This window comes from Zootoca vivipara, chromosome 2 (genome assembly GCF_965207765.1).
Source record: "Zootoca vivipara chromosome 2, rZooViv2.hap1.1, whole genome shotgun sequence".
Lineage (NCBI taxonomy): Eukaryota > Metazoa > Chordata > Lepidosauria > Squamata > Lacertidae > Zootoca > Zootoca vivipara.
In genome coordinates, this window is record NC_142584.1 from 73843868 (window position 1) to 73863745 (window position 19878).

At 41.0% G+C, this 19878-nt stretch overlaps 1 protein-coding gene across 4 annotated transcripts; it reads left to right on the forward strand.

The window, feature by feature from the left end:
* Positions 1-13: 13 nt before the first annotated feature.
* On the forward strand, positions 14-19443 carry NOL8 (nucleolar protein 8). 4 transcript variants are annotated; one of them, XM_088663203.1, is made up of 18 exons: positions 38-147; positions 624-713; positions 1516-1711; positions 1838-1900; positions 2944-3022; positions 3721-3868; positions 4074-4142; positions 4754-6508; positions 8730-8849; positions 9505-9627; positions 10508-10592; positions 11402-11543; positions 13274-13357; positions 13817-14103; positions 14802-14925; positions 15249-15316; positions 17197-17279; positions 18281-19443. In XM_088663203.1, exons 3-18 carry the CDS (start codon positions 1573-1575, stop codon positions 18332-18334), a joined length of 3423 nt encoding a protein of 1140 aa, XP_088519329.1. In that variant the 5' UTR covers positions 38-147; positions 624-713; positions 1516-1572; the 3' UTR covers positions 18335-19443. The 4 variants fall into 4 exon arrangements, with proteins under 4 accessions (XP_088519328.1, XP_088519329.1, XP_088519331.1 ...); XM_088663202.1 differs by lacking the exon at positions 624-713 and having other exon boundaries at positions 14-147; XM_088663205.1 differs by lacking the exon at positions 624-713 and having other exon boundaries at positions 38-67.
* Positions 19444-19878: the final 435 nt, after the last annotated feature.

Genomic DNA, 19878 nt, shown 5'->3' on the forward strand with positions numbered 1-19878 from the left:
TGGAGCGCGCGGCGGAAGTGGATCGAGGGGGAAAGGTGAGCGAGGAGCACCCCGCGGAGACCACGCTGTGAGTAGTGCTGAGTGGCGGCGGAGGGAGAGGGATTCTGGCGTCCCAGTGCGGACCCCGAAGTTGCAGGCCCTCCGCGGGTGAGCCCTGAAGCCTCTTCCTTCTCAGTCGGGATTGTTCGTCCTGGGCGTGGGGGAAAGGCAACGGATCTCTTTATATCCCCTTTTTTCAATGGTCTTGATTCCCACTCAGAGCCTGGTGACTGTAGGGAAGGGAAAGTAGCGCAGGGAGAATCCTAGAATTGTGGGGTTGGTAGGGACCCCGAGGGACATCTCTTCCAACCCCTTGCAATGGAGGAATCTCAGCTAAAGTATCCATGACAGATGGCCATCCAAACACTGCTTGAAAATACCCAAGGAAGGACAGCCCACCACTTTATGAGGGAGTCTGTTCCACTGCCGAACAGCTCTTACTGTCAGAAAGTTCTTCCTGAAGTTTAGTTGGAATATCCTTTCTTCGATCCATTCGTCTGGTGCAAGAGAAAACAAGCTGTCTCCATGTGACAGCCCTTTAACTATTTGAAGATGGCTGTTATGTCTCCTTTCATTCTCCTCAGGCAAAGATGATGGGGCCACCTGCCAACTAGCCCTGAACTTAAGCTAGCCCTGTTGGTTTCAGCGAGGTTTACATGAAAGTGTGTTTAAAAGTATGTATGGTACTGCAGTTTGATTCTGATAAGCACATATGCAAAGGATTGCAGGAGAAGTAGGGTTTGAGTTGCAGTGGGGTTCAACATGCTTGAGTTTTTTAAAGTTCTTAAGTGAAACAGTGACAGCTGTGTTGTGCTTCTCTTTTCCTTTAACCTGTGCTAAATGGATCAAAACATTAGAATGAGTTGTGTGTTACCCTTATAAAACCAGAAGTGTATCCCTTTGAGGGGAAGCCACTTCAAAGCAGGCTCAGTGGCTTGCAGTCAGGATTTTAAACCTCTAAGCCAGGCATCCCCAAACTTCGGCCCTCCAGATGTTTTGGACTACAATTTCCATCTTCCCAGACCAATGGTCCTGTTAGCTTGGGATCATGGGAGTTGTAGGCCAAAACATCTGGAGGGCCGCAGTTTGGGGATGCCTGCTCTAAGCCTTTGAGTTTCTTAAGCCCTTTGAGCACTGTTCAGTATGTGGCTGTATTTGTCTTAAAATTTTAATTTGCTTTAAAGTTTATACTTTGCTTTTCAAATTGTCAAGGCAGGCAGATATTGCTTTCTCCAGTGGGAGTGTCCCATGAGTGGAGTTCTGCTCATGGGAACTCTGGAACCAACTCCTATTCTAACAACAACAACAACAACAACAACAACGAAAATAGAGTCCACAAACTGAACAAAACAGCATTGAAGGTGGTTTGTTTCCTATCCTTGGTCTGGAATGTGCTCTCCTTAATTGATTTCATATTTGAAACCCTTTTGATGACAAAATATACATTCCGAGTGTTAAATACCTGTTATTTTACAGAAAAGTTAAAACTGAAAAGACCCATGGTAGATCAGGACGTTTGCTGAATTTCTGAATATGGAGGAAGCACCAGTTATAAAGAGACTATATGTTGGTGGACTTGGCCATACAATTTCTGAAACTGAACTGCAGGAAAGATTTGGCAAGTTTGGAAATGTGACAGAGACAGAAATTGTGACCCGGAAAGATGAAAAAGGTAATATATTTAAACTCTTTAAAGTTTAAACTCTTTAAAGTCACAACTGATCTGCAATAACAACCCTTATGCTGCAGTTTTTAAATTGTGCCTTTTTGGAGTAAACATAGTCTCATTCTTCAACAGGGAACCCTACAAAGACATTTGCCTATATCAACATCACCCTTTCAGAAAAAGAACTTAAAAAATGTAAGTACGTGACCTATAGGTGTATTTTTTTGACAGTGCAATGTTCTATGTTTTAAGCATCTGCCAAATGCTAGAAGCAAAACCAGCTTATGACACTGAAATCTGTGTCTAGCAGAAATGTTGAAATTCACAGCTATTTTAACTCTTAACTTTTCTGTTCACCTTTAATCAATTTAATTTTTTGGCAAACCACTTGTAAAAATGCAAGTACTTGTGTGTATCCTTGTAATACTGATAAACTCTACTATCGTCCCACAGGTAGCTACTATTGGAGCGCTTTGAAACAAACCTTTGAATAAAAACAATTACACATCTTATTCATAGACACTTATCCTTTGTGGCATTTGTCTATCCTTATGATCATAGTTGCACTGAATTCCTTACTGATGTGTTCTCCTTCTATCAGTATCAGTCGCCAAGCATTCAAGTTTTTCCTCTGTCACTTAACTCCTCTAGAACTTCTCCAACCTTGACTATCAAGCTATCCTTCCATTCTTTCCCATCATTCAGGTGCAAGAATATTGCCAATGTGTTTGAATAGTGCTTCAACCTATGTTCCTCAGTTCCCATATTCACCTTGTCTCTTCTAGACCAGCCTGGAGCCCTCCTGATGTTGTTAGACTCCAACTTCTACCAGCCCTAGCCAGTACAGGCAGTGGTCAGAGTTGATGGGAGTTGTGGTCCAACACATTTGGAGGTCTCCAGGTTGGGGGAGGCTGCACTAGAGCACATTGGCTCTTGCATGTTTCCTTGATCAATGGTACTTGAGATAAGTTCTGCCCTGGGCTCCTTTGGGAGGAAAGGTGGGGTAGAAATGAAATAATGAAACAAATACTTTAAAATGAGGGTAGTGGGGCTTTGGCCCTCTAGATATTGATGGACCACACAATTGCTATCATCCCTGTTGTTCAGGGTGGGTTGAGCTGATGTAAGTTGTAGTCCAACAATGCCTGGTTCCCCACCCCTGCTTTAGAAGTTGTTGAGGAGAATTGCTTAGCATACTGGATGAGTTAATAATTCTGTTTCTATTTCTTTTCACAAAGGTGTATCTGCTTTAAATAAGACAAAATGGAAAGGTGGGACGCTACAAATAGAATTGGCCAAAGAGAGCTTTTTGCATAGGTAATATTTAATATTTTACAAACAGCTTTCAGTGAAAATGTTGGATGAGTCATCAGATGATTTTCAGTGATTCTTCATTATATAAGTGAACCTTACTCTCACAACAGAAATGAATATGCATTGAATATATATTGTTTTTTCCTAGTGGATGCTGATTAATTAGTATTTGGGATGCACTATAATCAGGGGCGAATGGTGCCACTTGGTTGCTCCACAGACGCCGTGACGTCATGACGCACACGCCAGGACGAATGCGCATGTCCGCACGTGCGCAGTCCGTTCGGGTTGGCGCTGCTGCTCTGCTCAGCCGGCGTGCTCTGAAGCAGAGCATGCTACGGAGCAGTTTGCCGCTGCCGCCACACGGCAACCCTCTCCGTATCGCGCTCTGCTTCTTCCTGCTTGGGCGGAGGAGGCCAGGGGCAGGCCAGGGGCCAGGGCGCTGCCCCTGCGCGCTGCCCCCACCAGACTGGAGCTAGGGGTGGCCCACCCCCTACACTCCTCCCTTGCTACGCACCTGACTATAATGTAGAATGTGATCTTTCATTTGTGTGGAGGGAGGAATTTGCATGAACTGAAACTAGTAGGACGTTTACAGTGTCTGTAAGTAGAAGCACCCATCTTGAAAGTGTACAAGACCTGTGTTCTCTTTTCTTTTCTTTTCTTTTAATCTGGAAAACTAATTATATGCTGCTATGTAGACTGGCACGAGAGCGTCAAGAGGCAAGTATAAAGAAGGAAAAGCCAGGGGGAAATGGCATGACAGATGTCTTAGAATCTATGAAGAAATCTGGATTTACAGATTTTCACATGAAAGCAGTACCAGGAACAGAAGTACCAAATCACAAGGTATGGTGAATTCAATGGCAGACATAAAATATGAATGCCTAACTAGGGATAACCAACATGGTGCCCTCCAGATGTTCCATGGACTACAGCATCTGGAAGGCTTCAACAAGCTTAGACAGCTGTTTACCATTTTGTTTAAATGCTGCTTTGTAATTGTATTCATTTCCCCAAAAAAATAATGGTGTATTTTCTTTTACTTTAATAGGACTGGGTTGTTGGCAAATTCGGCAGAGTTTTACCAATCCTCCATCTTAAAGGTCAACACAGAAGTAAGATATCCTTTCCTAAAGGCTGGGTAGATCTTAAAGGGCCTTCTTGGTAGTGGTGCCTGCCCTGTGGAACGCCCTCCCATCAGATGTTAAGGAAATAAGCAGCTATTCTATTTTTAAAAGACATCTGAAGGCAGCTCTGTTTAGGGAAGCTTTTAATATTTAATGCTGTATTGTTTTTAACACTCGATTGGGAACCGCCCAGAGTGGTTGGGGAGACTCAGCCAGATGGGTGGGGTATAAATAATAAATTATTATAATTATTATAAATGGAGGCAGGTTAACATTAACTGGTTATTAACACTGTCTACAATGTGATAATCTTCTTGCCTAGAATAAAAGAAGCCAAACAAGAACATTCCATTGAAATATTTAATCCATAGTAATGGTAATGAATAATTTTAAAAATGTGACAGTTTTTATAAATGTTTTCTGAACCAAGTTGGACAACATGTATGTACACTCTTCTAATACAGTATGTTTGTTCCCAGGCATTCTTAGAGTGGAGTCATAGTGACACATTAATAAGCATTTTCTTTCCTGCCAGATAGTGTTGCAAACCTATCTATAATTGGTGCAAGAGAACAATTTGTTTTTCCTTAATTCAGGCAATTACACCATAAAATATGACCCCTCCAAATATTGTCACAATCTTAAAAAACTGGATCAAGACCTTACTGAGATGATTCCTATTTCCAAGCTCACGTGGCATTTGGAGGAAGGCGATGACAGCATGAGCCAGAAACGGCAAGGGCACTTTCCTGCATATAAGCCACCTAAAAAGAAAATGAGGGTGCAGGACGGGGACAGTGTGAGCCGGACAGAATTGCATTCATATGGTCAGTTTTCATCAAAAACAACAAGCATGGCCGCAGGCAAACTAATTCAAAGCAGCACACCCAAGACCAAAGGGCAAAGTAAAGAGCACTCAGCGCATCAGAAGCTTGGAACTGCTTCAACACCTTGCAGGCATAGAAACCATCTGTCTGAAAGTGATATTGATTCTGAAGAGGAAATTCGAGCCATAATAGAAAGGGAGAGAGAAGTGCGTCAAGATAATCCTGATATTGAGCAGGAAGAGAATATGGAAGTTGTCAGAGAGGATTTCGAGCTGAAATATCGCACTCATTGGTCCTTACAGAAAGCACAAGATGCCAAGCAAGCGCACACCGGGTGTAATGGGGAGCTGAGGACCACTGACAATCAGTCTGGTTATGATTCGGCTGACACTGATGAAATTATAGCTGTGACTAGAACACCAAATAATGAGAAGAAGGAAGCGCCAAAGGAATCTAAGGCAGACACGCTGGGAAAGGATGAGAAGCCTAAGATGCATGCTACAAATTCCGGATCTTGTTTCTCAAATGGTTTAATATTGGATAAACCAAAAAGGGGAGGGAGAGCAAAGCCTGAGAAAGCATCAGATTCTAAGGCTCAACAGAACAGCATCACTAATAAGTGCAAGGCTGGGGACAGTGAAAGTTCCGATTCAGATCTTGACACAAGTGAGCCTGAAGGGGATGAAGACTACCAAAGGATGATGCAGGGTTGTTACCGGCTAGATCTTACATTAGAAGAATTAGAAAGATTAGCCAGTGAAAATACCAAAGCTATAGATAAAGATACTGCAAGTAACCCAAATGACACTCCGTGTAAAAGTACTGAATTTCCAGTTAACAGTACTGGCAATATTGCAAAGAAATCCAAAGAGATCACTACCCGGAAAAAAGGCATTTCTCCTGAAGAGATAATTTCTGCCATTTTAGAAGGAGGAAGTTCCGATGAAGAGAATCCGAAGAGAAAGAAGTTGAATTTGAAAGTTCCGCCTTTCAGAGGAATAGGGTCATTAAGTCGAGAGCTGACTAAGGGAGAGTTGGGCACACAGGACAGTCAAGATAACCAGACTTCTTCCGGCCTTGTTGATCCGGAAGCTTCCAAAAGGGTTTCACAGTGCTCCGGCTCTGCAAGCAAAAAACCTAACTGCAAAGCGTTAAAAGAAAATAGCACAGACTCTCTCGGAGCTTGTATTCTAAAATCAGGGGAAGATTCTGACTACAGTAAACTCCGTGCAAAAAGTAGTGAGGTGGAAAGCAGTGGTGTGAGTGTTCTATCTGAAAGAAAGAACTCAAAAAATCTGAAATCTATTGGCAAGGAAACAAAGACCGAGACGAGCATTAAAGGTTCCAGTTTTGCACAGTGTAAGAACATGAGAAGCGAAGAGCCTGCCCTGGATTCTGCCAAAGCTACAAGCATGTCTGATAAAAAGGAAAAACAGCTGCAGGATAATGAAAAAAGGTTGACTGCTCTACAGGAGAAGCAAAAAGAACGAGAACTGCAGAAGAAACTTATTCAGGGAGCGTTAACCAGTCTGGTAGTTTTTATGTTTATATTTTGATTATGATGGGAGAAATTATGATATTATTGGGGTGGAGCTTGGGAAGGGGGGTAGTAGTTGAAAAATGATTCCTGCAAGTGGTCCTAAAACCTTGAATTTCACAATTTAATAATTATGCCTTAGAAAAACAAAAAGAAATAGTCATATTAATAAATAATAATATGAAACAACATCTGCCACTACTAGGGAGCTGCCATTGATAAAATTACATCAATGGTATTTTACACCAAGAAAGTTATCCATGATAAACCGTAATCTTTCCCCTATATGTTGGAGAAGCTGTGGCATGGTCAGTAGGTATAAGTGTTTTGGAAACTGATAGGCCAGGAGGTCAGTGAGATCACTGATCAATGGATACAGCCATCTCTGACTTGTTAATGATTTTGGATAGAAATTTAGATCATATTCCTATAGAGCTGTTGTCATTTACTCATCTGTGTGAGCAGTCGTAGCTCGAAACTGGAAGACACTGCAGAATGTAAATATTGACCCATGGTATCAAAAGATTTGGTAGTGTGGTCTTTCAGAGAAATTAACACAAAAATTAAGAGCAACCAGTGGACAGAAAATAAAGGACCCATTTGAGAAAATACAGTAAGTGTTTACTATCCAAGTGTAATAATAATAATAATAATAATTTATTATTTATACCCCGCCCATCTGGCCGGGTTCCCCCAGCCACTCTGGGCGGCTTCCAAAAAAACAGAAATTCTAAAATACAGAAATCCATCAAACATTAAAAGCTTCCCTAAACAGGGCTGCCTTGAGATGCCTTCTAAAGGTCTGGTAATTGTTCTCTTTGACCTCTAGTGGGAGGGCATTCTACAGGGTGGGTGCCACTACCGAGAAGGCCCTCTGCCTGGTTCCCTGTAACTTGGCTTCTCGTAATGAGGGAACCGCCAGAAGGCCCTCGGAGCTGGACCTCAGTGTCCGGGCAGAACGATGGGGGTGGTAATTCCTCCCCTCCCCCCCAATAAATACTGTACAGTGGTACCTTGGTTTACAACCATAATCTGTTCTGGAGGTCCGTTTGTAAACCCAAACAGGTTGTAACCCAAGGCGTGCTTTCACCAATGGGGCCTCCAAAAATTTTTTGTTCGTAATCCCAAAAAAAGGGGGGTTGTAATCCAAAAAAAGTTTGCAAACTGGGACACGCTTTTCCGGGTTTGACGTGTTTGTAATCCAAAACATATGCAAACCAGACTATTTGCAAACCAAGGTAACACTGTATACACTCTCAACTGTGGACCTTTTGAGTTATTTCTTCATTTTGAAACCCAGTAAAGAAAAAGCATGCAGAGAAAACCCTGTAAAGAAAAACATAAATGAGAAAGAAAGTACTGTATTGGCTTGAATATAAGCCTCACTTTTGTTCCAAATTCCAACCATGAAAAGTTAAAGTGCGGCTTAAATTCACAACCTTTCAAAAATAGGCTTTTACGATATCGCTGCTGAAACAGAAATACGGTAAAACGGAACCAAAAAATTTTTTTATTGCTGATTTGCGAGCTTGAGACTGTTCATTCGCCATTTGCGGGTATTAGTGCCTGCGGAATTGTAGCAATTGAATAGTGATTTGCTATTTTAGCAATTGTACGGTAACTTTTGCGGGCTTGCAAGATCAAAGGCTTAAATTGGCAGGGAGTTACAATTCTACCAACCACAGCGATTTTCAGCCTGTAACCCAATTTTAAGAGAGCGGCTAATATTCTGGTATTGTCTCTTCCTCTCCTCCTCCCCCCAATGAATTTTAAAGGTACAGTTTATTTGCGGGAGCGGCTTATATTTGGGCCAATAATTCAGATTATCAGTATGTATAGTTGTTGAGCTGTCTTAAGCTTGTTAACTTACACATTCCATCTGTTTAGTTTGTTTTATTTTTGATTTGTATCTTCAGAAAAGTTTAATAATATACTGTCTTTATTCCTCTATTAAATGTCACTGTGTTAGATTCTCTTGGAGGTCTAGGTGGACATCTAATCTGATAGCTCAACTGTCCCTGTTCCCAGTTGGTTCAACATTGGTCACATTTCACACCTTAGCGCCACTTCAGATTAAGTCCAGAGTCACCACCACTCTGGTTGGCTCCATGTCCAACTGCTCTAGATATGTGCAAGTTTTTGTTTTGTTCCCCTGTTGAATATTTTGTGTACTGCTAATGTTCATCTTCATAATTATTCACTCTCTGGTTTTGTAGGAAACTCAGTCGGCAAATAAACAGAAGCACATAGTATTTGATTCAGAGGATGAATCTGAAAATAAAGATGAAGTACAAGAAAGCATGAAAGGAGGGTCTTCGGGACAGCTGCTGGGAAAAGTGAGAGGACTACAAAATTCAGCTGTATTCATAGCGATTGCTATAAAACTTTAAACATGCATTTTGCATGGCCGACTAAGGAGAGAAAAATAAGCATACACATGTCTGGGGTGTTTTTTAAAAAGAAAAAGGAATGCTTCCACTACTTTCACCCCCGTCCCAGACAAAATTGATTTTTTCTGAGATACACATCTAGAGCAACAACAATAAATTCTTAAGGATGGTTAATGAATACAGGTAACCTAGTAGATACTGGACCCAAATAAATAGACATGGTAAAATGTCTGACACTTTCCACTATCCTGAGTAGGAATAGGCAAACCTTTTACAGCTCGCCTTGGAATAACTCAAATTACAGGAGTTTTTCAGGGGGGAAATCAGAAGAACATCAGTAAGTTTTCTGAATCAATCCAAGGGCTTGGAAACAGTCTTTCTACCTGACTCTTGTAATGTAATAGAGTGGCTTCCTCCATTCATTTGAATTGGAATGGGTAAATGAGTTGGGGGGGGGGCTTATTCGCCAAACAGTGGCTTATTTGCCATTGTAGTTTCTTCCCGCTCACCCCTGGAAAAACTAGGGGAATACTTGCTAAAGCATTAGGAATTGTTTTTAGAATTAACTAATTAAGATCCTGTATTTGTTACTCTGCCCAAGGAATTTACTACTAAAACCTCTGGAAAGTTGTTTGAGAGCAGTGATGACGAATCGGAAACAACAGATGAAGAAGATGACAGATTCAAAATCAAACCTCACTTTGAGGGTAAAGCTGGAGAGAAGGTTAGTAAATATACTTAAGGCTTTTTTTTTTTTTAGCTTCCTCGTGTATTCTCATTACTTAACATTATCCTAAGCATATTCTGAAACAGTTCCAAAATGTCAATCAGCCCTTTATAGGTATAAATATTGTTCTTTTCATGACTTTTTAATCCTAAGAAATAGCAATATTTTCCTGGCATTCTAATACGTCTCTGACAATAAATGGCATTTCTGTCCCTTCATGTTTGCTAATCTGCCTCATCTCTGCTGTAATGGGATGCTTATAAACACTTCATTTAGCTTGCACATAACATTAAGCCCAAAATTTTTGGCTTAGCATGGGCAAGCAAACAGTGCAGTGCATGTTTAGAAAACCATTCCACTCCGTTCTTCCCCTGGTTCTGCTGCTGCCACACTACTGAGAGATAAGCTATGGTTTGGTTTAGTGTTGCATGCAAACTCAGGCTTGCTTCGAATCTTAAGCTGATTTGTTCTTGCTTTACCACTGGTGGGTTTTGTGGGGGGGGGGGAGAGAAACCACAAGCCCTGTTTTGGATGTAACACTAAGGCAAACTGCAGCTTAGTTCCCCATAGCGCAGCAGTAGTAGGTAAGAGGGAGAAGTGAAGCAACCACAGTTTTAAAAAATGTCCACCAGCATGTTTATTCATGCTAAGTCATAATGTGTGTGTGTGTGTGTGTACACAGAATAACGGTTATCATTATAACCACATAGCAATTATTGAACGTAGAAACTGCGGGAGGCAGTGGAAGACAGGAGTGCCTGGCGTGCTCTGGTCCATGGGGTCACGAAGAGTCGGACACGACTAAACAACAACAGAATGAACATCTGCTGTAAACCAGTAAGAATGAATACCAACTTTCTGTTTGCTGTTGTTTCAGCTTATGCATTTACAGTCACGATTTGGAACAGATGAAAGATTTCGTATGGATGCTCGCTTCCTTGAAAGTGACAGTGAACAAGAAGGTTAGGTGCTTTCCTATTGATTGCTCTAGAGAAAACTTCATTAAAATAATTTTATATGCTGTAACCTTGTAATATTTATTGTTTCTTCTTTACTACTGCTCACCTTAAATGGTTTAAAAGGCAATTAACGAACACTGTGTCTGTGGCCATAGTGATATGGAAAAAGGGAAAAGGAATATACTACAGTTGTATAGGAATAGTCTTCACTGCCACCTGCAATCCTTTGAAAATTTGCCATGTCTGACAGAATATCAATAGAGCTACATCTACACCATGGGTCAGCAAACATTTTCAGCAGGGGGCTGGACTATATTTGGGGGGGATGATGATGAATGAATTCCTATGACCCACAAATAACCCAGAGATGCATTTTAAATAAAAGGGCATGTTCTACTCATGTAAAAACATGCTGATTCCCGGACTGTCCGCGGGCCAGATTTAGAAGGCGATTGGGCCAGATCCGCTTAGTTTGCCTACCCATGATCTACACATTTGGAAGGCAATTTTTTAAGGCTATCATAAGATCATGGATTGCCATGATGTAATAACAGTCTCTTGAGGTTGGGCAATAACATTGGTTTGTCAGTGATTTGTTAATTCAGACAGCTAGGGTAAACTGTGGATTGCATGGCAGTTTCACACCATTTAATATCATACCATTTGCTAGCCCGCCGCATAGGTTCAGATGTTAAAAACAAACAAACCATGGTTTGGTGTGATGTTTGAATTCAACCAATATCATTTGGTGGTGCTGGCAATTAAGGCTACTCAAAGGCTCCTTTAATTGCTGTTCCTTTTTCTCCACTTAGATGAATCAAAAGTGGAAATAGATGAAGAGGAGGAGCTCACTTTAGAAAAAAAGAGAAATCTTGACATCTTGAAAAATCTTCTGAATATTGGTGCAGAACTTTCGAAACCTCGCAAGCAGACAGCAAATGCCAAGAAATTCAAGTATGGGTATTTCTTTTATCAGATGAACTAAGGCTTGTTCTACACATACAGGAGAATGAAATGTTGGGATGCACTACATCTTTTCAGATTGCTGATGGTTCTCCCACATTAATAACTCCCTGAATGCAGAAGGCTATCACCGCAGACCAAGGCCTGAGTAGAACCCTTCAGCCTAAGATGATGGTTTTCTGTTTGTAGGAAGCTTTCTGTATAAGGAAGTGAAGTGAAAACATCCATTTTCCCAGCTTAGAATAGAACTACTGTACTGCTTTCTGCTGCTAAAGAGTGGCTTTTTTCTTCCTATGGAATGTGTAATAATAATAATAATTAATAAATTTATTATTTGTACCCCCGCCCATCTGGCTGGGTTTCCCCAGCCGCTCTGAGCGGCTTCCAACAAAAATTTAAAATACATTAAAATGTCACACATTAAAAACTTCCCTGAACAGGGCTGCCTTCAGATGTTTTCTAACATTTTAACATTAACTCACTAAAATAACGCAAATTTATCCTATTTGTTAATGTTTTGTAGCCATCTTTGAGGTTGGTTATTATTATTAATTACTTTTATCAGTTATATACAATAAAAAGTATTGAAGTGACTAAGCAATATAAAATGCTACACATAAAAGCAATTTAAAACAAAAACAAAAAAGAAACAATGACTATAAGATGTATAAAATGCTCATCCAGCAACAAATTAACAAGTCTTACCCACCTCACTTAAAGGATGCTCATAGGAGGCAATTAATCCAAGGCCTGAGTAAAGATATCCTGGCATCTAAAAACTGACACTCTCATGCCTTTTTAAGTGATACCATTTTCTGTGTACCATTATGCATTACAGAAATAGTAGAATAGCAGGAGTTCACAGTCATTGCAACAGAGCTTCTAAATAGCTGTATCTAAGAATACTACGACTTTTATGAAGGTTAAAAGTTCATATTATGTTTGTTTCAGGAATATAGGTTAAAAGTCTGCCTGTATTCCACTTGGTTGTAAACTGGTGCCTAATCCTTTTGAATTGGAGCAATCAAATCAATAATTGGGGTTGTTGAAGGGAAATAGAAAGGAGGAGAATGATCAGAAGCAAGTTAGAAAGGAGGCAGGAAGAAGGAATGCTGGGAATCAAAAGAATAAGAAAATTAAGGAGGTGGGAAATACAGGAACAAATAACAGAAGGAAACAATGAAAAGTGAAAACAAGCCCCAAGTGTACAAAGAAGTCAGCATGAGAAGGGGAAGAGAATATACATAAAGGTGGAACTCACACAAGCACACCTGCATCTTTTCCTCTCACACATTTTCCAAAGAGTCACTGGATGTTTTTGGAGAATTCAGGTCAGTCTCCACAGCTCTGTGGGCACTTGCTGTAGGTGAGAGAGAACCTGCAGATAGACAGGCCTTTGATACACCAAACTGAGGCCTTGGAATAATAGATTTATGCACATGTACTTTTAGAAAAGAGAAGAGACATACTTTAGTCCTAAGTGAATGCCCCAAGTGTACTATGCAGGACTCTCAAGCAGTGCATGTAAGAATAGGCATATATCCAATTCATCTCTGCTAGAACTGCCATAGATCATTGTACAATAAAACAAGCAAGATGTAGTTTTAGCAACAAAATTGTTTATAAATAAATATTGTCATAAAATGGGATCTTGGAGCCATTGGAGGAATTTTAAACTTTGTTCATGACATCTTGATTTACTTGGTTGTTTTCTTTTATAGAGATATGAATACCCTACGCTATGACCCTACAAGGGAAGATCATGCTGTTTTTGAAAGGAAGCCAGAAAACACTGAGAAAGAAAGGTAATTTATTCCACCAACTGCTCATTGCTAGGAATCTGCTAACTTTACAGAAGGTGCAGGATAGACTAGCTGTGATTTCAGAGCTGTTGCTTGCTAATGAACTCGCCTTACAGAAACATCAGACTCCTGCTTTAGATCTTAGAGACTGACAGTGATTTATATAAAAAAACCAAGACTGGCCAGTCATCAAATGCTGAAATGGAGCAATGTGCTGCATCTAAAGATGGGGCATGACTTATGGCAAGTCCCTTGCTATATGAAAACACAGCCAAAGTTAGTGAAGCAATAGTACCAGACTGAGGGCTTTTGCACACTGAACGTTCCAAAGTAAATGGGTTGAGAAAAATGCTACATTCCTATTTACCCTGCTGTAGGCTCTTGACAATATATAAATCACCTGTATATTATTAATCTGTAAAATATGAGACACTAAAATGCACTCACACTTAATTCCTATAGTAAAGCTAAAAGGAAGAAGCAGAAGGAGGAAGCTCAGAAACTGCCCGAGGTGTCTAAAGAAATCTTTTATGATGTCACTGTGGATTTGAAAGAGATACTTGGATCTACAAAGTGTGATGAGAAAACAGAACAAATACCTTGGGATAAACATGAGGATGTGGAAGAAGCAACTGCAGCTGAGGGAGAGACATTCGTATTCAGTAATGGAACCGACAGAGAAGAGGAAACCAGCGGTTTCAGATTTTCCTTTTTTGGTGCTGAAGAGGAGAGGCTGCCAATGAAAGAAGGTACCAATGCCTGTTCTAAGGCTGCAACTTCAGCATGCAAGCAGAGTGTTACTTAGCTCATGTTCATGGCCTCATAACTTTTGAGAGCTGACAACCATGGAGCACTTCATCGAAGGCTTCCCTTTATGGCGGCTTAGGGATTTGAGCTCGTTCCAAACACTGTGACTCATCTTTTTGATGGGGATGAATCATTAGGAGCCTATTTACACCAGTATTGCAGCATCTGCTTGAGCTACCTGTTTCTTTCTAGGCATAATGCAAGCAGCTAGTGATTACCTCTAGAGCCCTTAACTGTCTGAGCATAGCATAACCAAGAGACTATACCCATCCCTGTGTTCCATTGTGGGTCATTCCATGCCAAATCACCTGGTGCCATGTGCTCTCACAAAAAATAATTGTGGGTAGATACCTATGAGATAACCTCAAATTAATTTTTTTGGTCCCAAATTGGATTGTTGGGTACCATTAACCTGTGGGGTGATACACTGTAAGTCTACTAAAATACACCCGTAGAGAGTAAGATAGCTTCTGCGTGCCCACAATCCCATATGTGTATTTGCATGTTGGTCAGCATTCTGAGCGTGACTCCTCTGCATATTGCAGGGAAAGGGTGGGATAGCTTGGGAATGATTTCTTTCAGGTGGAAGTTTCTATGTTGGACTGCTTTCTCCATAAGCTGTCATCCTCTATTCTTTCAGAACCCTATGTAATTGAAACAATAAAGGCTTCAAGGGTTGCATGGCAAGAGGATCCACGTTTTCAGGACAGTAGTTCAGAAGATGATGAGACAGAAGAAGTTGAAAGAGAAGATGTCGAAGAAATGTAGGTGGTCCTTACAAATGATATTTATTGAGAATCCGTAAAGCAGTTGGCTATATAGGCCCCAAATATCAGACATTCCCTAGACCACTCACACAGCCAAGCTTCTCAACCCGTCTAATCTGTGGTGGTTTGCCCCTTCCACTGCATCCCTTTGTGCCATATGCAGGCCCTTCTTGAAACATCTCAATGTTCAGGAAAGGAGGGCAGGGCAAGGTTTTAAAATGTTGCATGTTGCTTTTAAGAATGTATACTTGTTCCTCAAGTTGAACGTGCTATTCATGTGTTCCTTTTGGGGACTAATAATGTTCTTGTTCATTTTTTAGGTCTCCAGCTCTACCACAGACTAATATTAGATTTTTCTTCTTCTCCCAAGATGATGATAGATTAAAAGGTAGGTACAAAGGAAAAGGAAAACAGACTAGTAACAAATGCATGCTTAGCTGTCAGCCCCCCCCCCCCCAGACCCTTTACTGAACCAAGTAAAGAATTCATGGTTGGCATGCAGACCTATTTTCCACAGCCTTGAGTCTATTTAACAATCAGAAGTTCCTGAGGACTCATATTTTGTCTTTAACTTGGAATTGGTGCCCATAGATGTTAAAGTGTTAGGCCATAAATCTCAAGATGGTCTTTGCTAATACTGTCTGACATCCTCCTTTGGGTTGTCACTTGCATACCCAAAGAGTTTCTCTTTCCCGTTTTCTGCTTATTAAGGTTCATATTTATTATGATGTCATCTTCCTTTCTGCTGCCCATATTTTGAACTTTACTTCAAGATAAAGCGTCATGTTATTGGCTATGAACAGGAAAAAGGGCAGGGGGCAGAATTGGGGGTTCAGCAGCAGGTGCACCCTTAATATAGTCAACTGAGGAGGAGATGCAACTCAAGTTTTTAATACATATTTTTAATTTATTTCAGTGGAGCAGCCTGTGAGCCTTTACCTTACACGGTGAACAGGCAGGCTTTGAAAATTAGGCTCATTGTGCTCACAATGGCAAGTGTGAGGAGGCACCAGCCCTCCTCCCATATTTGAAGTTGTAGAAGTGAGCAGGGCTGCCTGCCACTCCAAAATTGGGAGGGAGGCTGGAAGTGATTTGGTAGCACCTGCAGCAGCGTCATAGATGCACCAGGCCAAACCAGCACCCCTTGCCAAAGGCAGCCTTTCCTACAGTGGCGCAAGAAAGGCTGGCAGGTGGGGCATGCTTAGATGGCACTGGGCCCAGTAGTAGCCAAGCTAGCATACTCCCATCTCTGCCAGTCTTTCCCCTGGGAAAGGCTGAGGGTGGGTTTGACACCATTGATTGGAGGGAGCCAGTGACACACACCCCCCCCGGCATGCTCACTGCCTGCCTTTCCCTCAGGAACAGCCAGCAGGAGAGTAGCAACCACTGTCTGAACTCATGCATAGCCCCTTCAAACAGCTGCTCCCAACACACCTTGCTCCCATCAGTCCTTCCCTTGGAAAAGGCTTGCCTTAGATGCTACTGTGTGAAGGTGCTCAGAGAAGGCATGGAAGAAAAATAGGAGCTATTGGAGGCTGGGGTAGGGTGCAGGGGTGGTTAAGAGCTTTTAGGGCAGCTGGATATTTCAGTAACCAGCAAAACTACTGTAAAATTACAGACCTCTAAAAACATGGATCATTCTGTCATGCTTTCCATACACATGGTTTTTCCTTGTTTATGCTCTTCTAAGCTTCTGGGTTTTTTAAAAGCTGCTTTTCACGTGCCTGTCAAAGAACATTAAAATATGTCAGTTGGCAGTGAAAGTTAGCTTGATTAACACTGAACTCATAAGATGTGATTTTAAAACAATATGCTTTAGCTTGGGCAGGAGTTGCAATTCCCCCCTCCCCAGACTGTACTTACAGGATGGTGTTAGATTGCGATCTCTCCTCCCTGGTGTTTTTAGTATGTTTTGTTGCTGACAACATGGTTTTTAAAGAACAAGTGCAGTTTTTGGAACGCCATATGGCTGAGAACAGCATGTGATTTTCTCAGGCTGTGGACAGCACAGATAACCTTTTGTCCTTTACAAGTATGTAATTCATGCTTAACATAGCAGGCAATGGAGTGGGAGGGAGGAAATAGGCCACAGCAGCATGTGAATTAGTAAACACTATCATGGCTTCAGCTATCAAAGCCATCAAGCATTTCATCTCAGGCAGGAGTTGGGATCACTGTCTTACAGTGATAACTTCCTCCCTTCGTACTCCTGCTGAATGCAAGATATTTAAAAGAAAATACTGGAGTTCTTCTTTGTGCCTGTTGTAGAGGGTCCAAAGCTGTTCTGTAAATCTTCTAATCTTGATGAAGACAGAGATGATTGGGAAAGTCGACGCCAAACATTACTTGAGGTATGTTGACTGAAGATACTCTATTGGTCGGATTTAGAGATACTTGTGGAAATAACAAGACTCCTGAACCCTTTTTTTGTAAAGTTATTTTCACAAGCTTGGTCATGCAGATCACGTTAACTGCACGCAACTAAAATATGCAGTTGAACTATGACCAATTCATTCAGGGGGCAGGAAACCTGTCCCTGTTGTTGGTGTCAAACAACATGACTAATGGGCATGGATTATAGGAGTTGTAGTCTGTTAATGCTTGGAGGGCCATAGGTTTCCCAGCCATGCCCTGCCCTAGTTCATTGTATATCTGTACTATATTCATGGTTATTATAATTAAAAGGGACGGCGGGTTGAATTCTAATGATTTGTGCAAGCAGAGAGCAAAGTTGCTCTCCCTCTCCCTCTCCTTTCCTCTCCCCCCCCCAAAAAATGTGCCTAAGATATTTGGGGGAACCCATGGAGTAGATTTGAGAGGGCGGCAGTACAGGGGCAAGGAAAGGGAGGGGAATTCAATTGCACAAGAAGGGCAGGGCTTCAGACAAAGCTCAAGGGCTAGTGGAAAGGGTTTTAGGAGCAAACTAGGTCCACTAGGCTCCAGGTCCAGCTTGCCAGGTCCTTGGCCACTGCTGCACCAATATACATCTGTCGCAATAACATAGCTGTCAAGTTCTCCCTTTTTTTAAGGGAAATTCCCTCATGCTGAATAGGCTTCCTCGCGAGAAAAGGGAAAACTTGACAGCTATGCAATAATCATGGTCACAAAACCCTTCTAGGACCCCTCACGACAATGGACCCGGAAAGCTATCTTAGTGCAGTTTAAACAGAGGTGCTGAATAGCTGTGGTGGATGCCTATCCTAATTTAACCAGGGAAAGAATAAACTTGCATAATACCTACAAATACTTTACAAACGGTTGTCTCTCCCTGTCTGTTATGGAGCAGGCTAGCTGGTGAAACTGACAATATTTAAAATGTTAACTTAGAATAACGAACTCGAAATATTTTCAGGATTGTCGGAAGAAACATAAAGATGCAAGAAGAAAAGTTAAAGCAAAACACTGAATACAGCGGCCCTGCGAAACAACAGTGATACAAAAAACACTGGACGTTCAAAACTGGGATAATGGAAGATGTCTCAAGAAATCCTTCTGCGAGTTATTTGAAAATTGGTGCTGAACACAAAGTGCCATGAAATTTGGGCCTTGCACAGGTTGGGCATCTACTTTATGAAAAGTAGGTTTCTGGTTTGAGAAGAGCCATAAGCTGTAGGCAGATCTCCTTTGATTTGCCTGCATTCATTTACTTACGTGGTTGCAATAATAAAGTAATCCAGAATAAAATATCAACTGGACTATAAGGGTGGAGTCCTACTATGCCTCCCACCATTCTTTTGGATGTAAGACTGTATGCCACAAATATTTGGAAGTGGAGTTTTTTCTTATGCATAGCAGAGGGTTGGACTAGATGACCCTCGGGGTCCCTTCCAGTTCTACAATTCTATATACACCAGAAAGTAACATTTGGGAGAGCAGTTCATAGAGCAGGTAGACGTCAGTGTAAATTGATACACTGTCCTAAAACATGCAAGTGTAAGAAACTGGCTAAGGAGCAAATACACAAAGGTTTTAAACCTCTGCAATGTTAGATATTACATTTAAAGTACAAGTGCAATTAAAGTGGCGGGGAAGAATAGGACAAAGGTATTCCATTCAAATTGTACTGGAGCATGTGCTGTTTTCTGATGTGTTCAACGCGCATCAGACAGAGACAAATGACAAAAACCAAACTGCAATTCCATTACTTTACAGGGAGTGAGCCCCCTCCCCTTAAAGTTGGTGTGACTTCCTTGGGATAAACATATTTAGGATTGGCCTACTATATTTCAGTCCAAAACTTTTAAATGTGAGCATTTTCATTGATAGTAGTGTGGGTTGATCACATTTTTAGGCTGAAATCAGTTTCATTGTGTTGGATAAGCAGCTCCCAACTGAAAATAATGCTAAATTATTTGCTGTCTTGCCACATTGGCTGTTTTTATATAACCAAACTTTTAGTTTCTGCTGTAAAATAAAACTGTAAATTATATTTTTTCCAAAGTGAAAATTGTATCAGTAACATCAAATATGTAAATAATTGTATTTCTAAATAATACAAATCGATAATTTAAAGCATGTGCCTATAACTAGTCATCTCATTGGATTTGTGTGGATGTGCTGTTTTGAGTAATGAACCACCCTGCACAGGAGTTTTCTTTCCCCTGAACATTCATCCCTGGCAAAATCATCATCATCATCATTTTATTTGTATGCCACCTTTCCATAGTTAAAACAATGCTCAAGGTGGCTTACAACATGACAAGATTTATGTAATTACCAACATAACAAAAGTCATAAGCAGTAAATAAAACACATCAAAAAGTACACAACCAAGTGGAAAACAATTTCCACATAAATCATAAAATCTAAAACTAAGAATACAGAATTAATATCAATCACAGTTTAAAATGACATAGATAAAAAATGTTGTTGTTTAGTCGTTTAGTCGTGTCCGACTCTTCGTGACCCCATGGACCATAGCACACCAGGCACTCCTGTCTTCCACTGCCT